Below are 4,979 nucleotides of genomic sequence, written 5' to 3'. Positions count from 1 at the left end.
TTTGAGTGACTGTGTGTTTGAGTGACTGTGTGTTTGAGTGTTTGAGTGACTGTGTGACTGTGTGTTTGAGTGACTGTGTGTTTGAGTGACTGTGTGTTTGAGTGACTGTGTGTTTGTGTGACTGTGTGTTTGAGTGACTGTGTGTATGTGCGTGTGTATGTGTGAGAAACTTTTGATAAATATGGCTCTGAAGTCAATAAGTAAAATACTGCCATCTAGTGGATACTTTCGGAAGCTAAAATATAATAATACAAATTCTATTTAAGTCAATCGTTTTTTCCCACTGGGCACAAACTGGTTAAATCAACGTTGTTTCAACATCATTTGTCATCGTATTGTGACGTGGAATCTACGTGGAAAATGTATTGGATTTGAAAAAAGTAATCAACGTATACTGTTGTTTTGAGGGTAACATTTGGCAACACTTCATTTTAAGTTTTCCTTTTTACAGTGTAATTGTATTGTAATGAATTGTAATAATTCATAGTTACACTGTAATTGGTGGTATTTGTAGTCTGTAATTACAGGAGTGTAACAACGAATGCTTGTTTCAAGCCATTGAAGAGGAGTGGGACAATGTTCTACAGGCCACAATCAACGGCCTGATCAACCCTATGCAAAGGAGATGTCGCGCTGCATGAGGCAAATGGTTGTCAAACCAGATACTGACTGGTTTTATGATCCATGCCCCTACTTTTTTTTTTAAAGGTATCTGTGACCAACAGATGGATATCTGTATTCCCAGTCATGTGAAATCCATAGATTAGGGCCTCATGAATTTATTTCAATTGACTGATTTCCTTATATGAACTGTAACTCAGTTAAAATCTTTGAAATTGTTGCATGTTGGCATTTATATTTTTGTTCAGTATATCTTGTGTGAATGTTAGTGCACTGCAATCAAGTTGAACAGAACAAACAGCTAAAGTATAACCATGACCTTTGACCACAGTCATAACCACAGTCATAACTAATCATTCACCAGGAACATAGATAGAGCTAACGATTGTTCTGTGGTCATAACCCCTCCTAGACGATAACATTTATGAAACCTCTCTCTCTCCAACCATGTGATATTGGTTTCACCTTTCCAGTCCTTGTAGGATCATCACACTTTATGACTTTAATTTTCCAGGTCCTCGGACACAATAAAGTATGTAATAAAATACATCACATACACAAAAGACTAATCTGAAAGGATAGTTCCAATGGGCTCAGTAGAATTCATATTGCTACCTATCCACTTAGGTCAGATTTCACTTCTCTTTCTGCAAACACCATAGAGGCAGGTTGTAGGCCCAAATAGACCCCTAAGCCCTACGCCCTACGCACTTGTGATACCTGAGTATTTGATGTAAGCAATATGGTAGTAGCACCACCTTTAACCCTCTGATAGGTTAGATGGAAGTTTCACCATATTGCTTACACCTGTCAAATTCTCTCAGTTCTCCACAAGTGCGTAGGGCTTAGGGGTCCATTTGGGATCGGGTAGTAGACTGAACAGGGACAAACACACCTGTCTTGGCTGTCGAGTGTGTGTTGACGACGGGCCCTCTGCTGGCCGTGGTTGGTCCCTGCGGGGAGTCTGTTGGGGTCTGTAGGGGAAATTACAGATCAACTTTAGTACTGTACTACCATGACCACGGTATAGTCATGTGTCATCCTTCAGGTACAGTCATGTGTCATCCATCAGGTACAGTCATGTGTCATCCATCAGGTACAGTCATGTGTCATCCATCAGGTACAGTCATGTGTCATCCATCAGGTACAACCATCCTCCTTCTCCTAATCATCAGAACTGTATAATCTCACCCTCTCCCTACCTGTAGGGATATGAAGGTCTGGACAGCAGTCCCCTGCTCCTCAAACACACACACACACACACACACACACACACACACACACACACACACACACACACACACACACACACACACACACACACACACACACACACACACACCTGTATGGATATGAGGGTGGTTACAGTAGTCACCTGTATGGATATGAGGGTGGTAAGAGTAGTCACCTGTATGGATATGAGGGTGGTTACAGTAGTCACCTGTATGGATATGAGGGTTGTAACAGTAGTCATCTGTATGGATATGAGGGTGGTAACAGTAGTCACCTGTATGGATATGAGGGTGGTAACAGTAGTCACCTGTATGGATATGAGGGTGGTTGAGTAGTCACCTGTATGGATATTAGGGTGGTAACAGTAGTCACCTGTATGGATATGAGGGTGGTTACAGTAGTCACCTGTATGGATATGAGGGTGGTGACAGTAGTCCTCTGCTCCTCAGGTGCTGGTAGAGGTTACTCCTCAGAGAGAGAGGGTTGAAGAGAGACTCTTCTTCTAGCTGACCCACACAACTCTGACGAGAGAGAGAGATCGAGAGGAGAGAGAGAGACATACAGAGAGAGAGAGAGAGAGAGAGAAGAAGACAGGCTATGTGCCCACTGCCCACAAAATGAGGTGGAAACTCAGCTGCACTTCCTAACCTCCTGCCAAATGTACATTTACATTTTAGTCATTTAGCAGACGCTCTTATCCAGAGCGACTTACAGTTAGTGAGTGCATACATAATTTTTTTAAATACTGGCCCCCTGTGGGAATCGAACCCACAACCCTGGCGTTGCAAACGCCATGCTCTACCAACTGAGCTACATCCCTGCCGGCCATTCCCTCCCCTACCCTGGACGACGCTGGGCCAATTGTGCGCCGCCCCATGGGGTCTCCCGGTCGCAGCCGGCTACGACAGAGCCTGGATCAAATAAAATAAAAAAATAAAAAATAAATAAGCACAAGTAACACAATTTTCCAAACCTTTATACTTTTTTTACCAGGCAGAACTAGAACGAGGCAGCCCATAAAGTCTCATAAACTGTGTGTGTGTGTGTGTCTCCACAGTGACAGAACAACAGAAGGAAACACACAAACATTTCATACCAGGCATGCTGAACAGAAAACTGCACACCAGAAGGAAGCGGTCAACGTAAAATAATCAATAGGTGTTGATTAGGCCAACTCAGTACCTTTGTATTGCATAGCAAGCAACAGCCCTTTTTCTGTGTGCCTAGAAATTAATACACTGATCTGTGATTAGGCCACACTGCACATCTCACTGAGCAGAGGAAAAGAGCAGCAGTACACATCAACTGAAAAAGCACCAGTCCATGATAGATGGCCAAATAAAACAATATTGCAGGCCTAGTATCCCAGAACACAAATTAAGCTGAATGCATGTTCTCTAAAAGGCATCAGAGGAGAGTGATGTAGTTGTAGATGGGGCATTATGTTTACTTCCAGTTCCAATATCTAACAAGAAAAGTCAGCAAAAACAAGTCACACTTGTAACCTAAAAGACAGACATTCGCCTCTCCCAAAAAAAAAAAAAAAAATTTTGGGAAACTTACCGCTACATGTTTCCTCAAGTTAGATGTTGAGTTCTTGAATGCTGAAATGTCCGTTTGTTTTGGTAGACACAGAAGACACCGCATAATGTAGCTGCTCTTTCGCACTTTTACTAAGGTAAACATGCTTTCAATATGAGGCCAGGGGTGCGGGTGTTCCTCCTCGTCTGTGTCTGCATTGCCGACGGCTAATTCTGACATTTTTTGCGTTGCTACGACTGTAAAGCTAACCCCGTCCCGCCGCTGAGATTGAGTATGGTAACGTGACGAGACTGCACGACTACGTTTGATTGGTGAAACACAGTCACGTGGTAGAGCCTTAGCCGGAAGTCTCTCTCTCTCTCTCTGTCAAAATAAAACATTAAAATAAGGCGAATGAGGGAGGATAAAGACAATGACGCGTAGAATACCAAAGAGGTAAAAAGAAAAGTAACGACCTCATTGTAGCCTAATGTAGCGGAGTAAGAGTACAGTTTCTTCTTCACAAATCTACTCAAGTAAAAGTAAAAAGTATAGTGATTTAAAACTACTCCTAGAAGTATAATTTTTTCAAAAACGTACTCAAGTAAATGTATCTCGTTACTACCCACCTCTGCCCATATTTATGTTTATTTATTTTCCCATTTGTACTTTAACTATTTGCACATTGTTACAACACTGTATATAGACATAATATGACATTTGAAATGTCTTTATTCTTTTGGAACTTCTGAGTGTAATGTTTACTGTTAATATTTATTGTTTATTTCACTTTTGTTTACTATCTACTTCACTTGCTTTGGCAATGTTAACATACGTTTCCCATGCCAATAAAGCCCTTAAATTGAAATTGAATTGAATTGAGAGACATATAGAGAGAGACAGGAGAGAGATACAGAGAAAGAGAGAGAGACATACAGAGAGAGAGAGAGAGAGAGAGAGAGACATACAGACCTACTGTAATGTCTTAAACCACAAGAAAACAACACTAGACACTATGGAACACAAAGCTTTTACTATCTCATCCTGGAATATACAAGGTCTGAGGTCATCTGCCTTTGGCCTAAAGAGCAGGAACCCAGACTTCATCAAATAAATCAGAAATACAGACATTGTCATGCTACAAGAAACAAGGTATAAAGGAGACGGACCCACTGGTTGCCCTCTAGGTTACAGAGAGCTGGTAGTCCCATCCACCAAACTACCAGGTGTGAAACAGGGAAGACACTCAGGGGGTATGCTAGTTTGGTACCAAATTACCGTACGACAGACCACGTATTCACCCTGCACACCCTAATTGACAAACAAACAAAACAAAACAAAGGCAAAGTCTTCTCATGCATTGTTGATTTCAAAAAAGCTTTTGACTCAATTTGGCATGAGGGTCTGCTATACAAATTGATGGAAAGTGGGGTTGGGGAAAAACATACAACATTATAAAATCCATGTACACAAACAACAAGTGTGCGGTTAAAATTGATAAAAAACACACACATTTCTTTCCACAGGGCCATGGGGTGAGACAGGGATGCAGCTTAAGCCCCACCCTCTTCAACATATACATCAACGAATTGGCGAGGGCACTA

At 41.7% G+C, this 4,979-nt stretch overlaps 1 protein-coding gene across 1 annotated transcript in view; it reads right to left on the bottom strand.

Annotated features, from left to right (window-relative positions):
- Positions 1–1,441: 1,441 nt before the first annotated feature.
- LOC121554221 (meiosis 1 associated protein) overlaps positions 1,442–4,979 on the bottom strand; it is a 50,244-nt gene continuing 46,706 nt past the window's right edge. Inside the window, exons 11-12 of the mRNA XM_045217551.1 lie at positions 2,260–2,375; positions 1,442–1,595 (exon numbers count right to left, since the gene is read on the bottom strand). Of these exons, the coding sequence (XP_045073486.1) occupies positions 1,442–1,595; positions 2,260–2,375 (270 nt within the window). The remainder of the gene's footprint in view (positions 1,596–2,259; positions 2,376–4,979) is intronic.

Source organism: Coregonus clupeaformis, unplaced genomic scaffold (assembly GCF_020615455.1).
Source record: "Coregonus clupeaformis isolate EN_2021a unplaced genomic scaffold, ASM2061545v1 scaf1115, whole genome shotgun sequence".
Classification (NCBI taxonomy): Eukaryota; Metazoa; Chordata; class Actinopteri; order Salmoniformes; family Salmonidae; genus Coregonus; species Coregonus clupeaformis.
The sequence above is the reverse complement of the archived record's forward strand: the minus strand, read 5'-3'. Positions and strand labels throughout refer to the sequence as shown.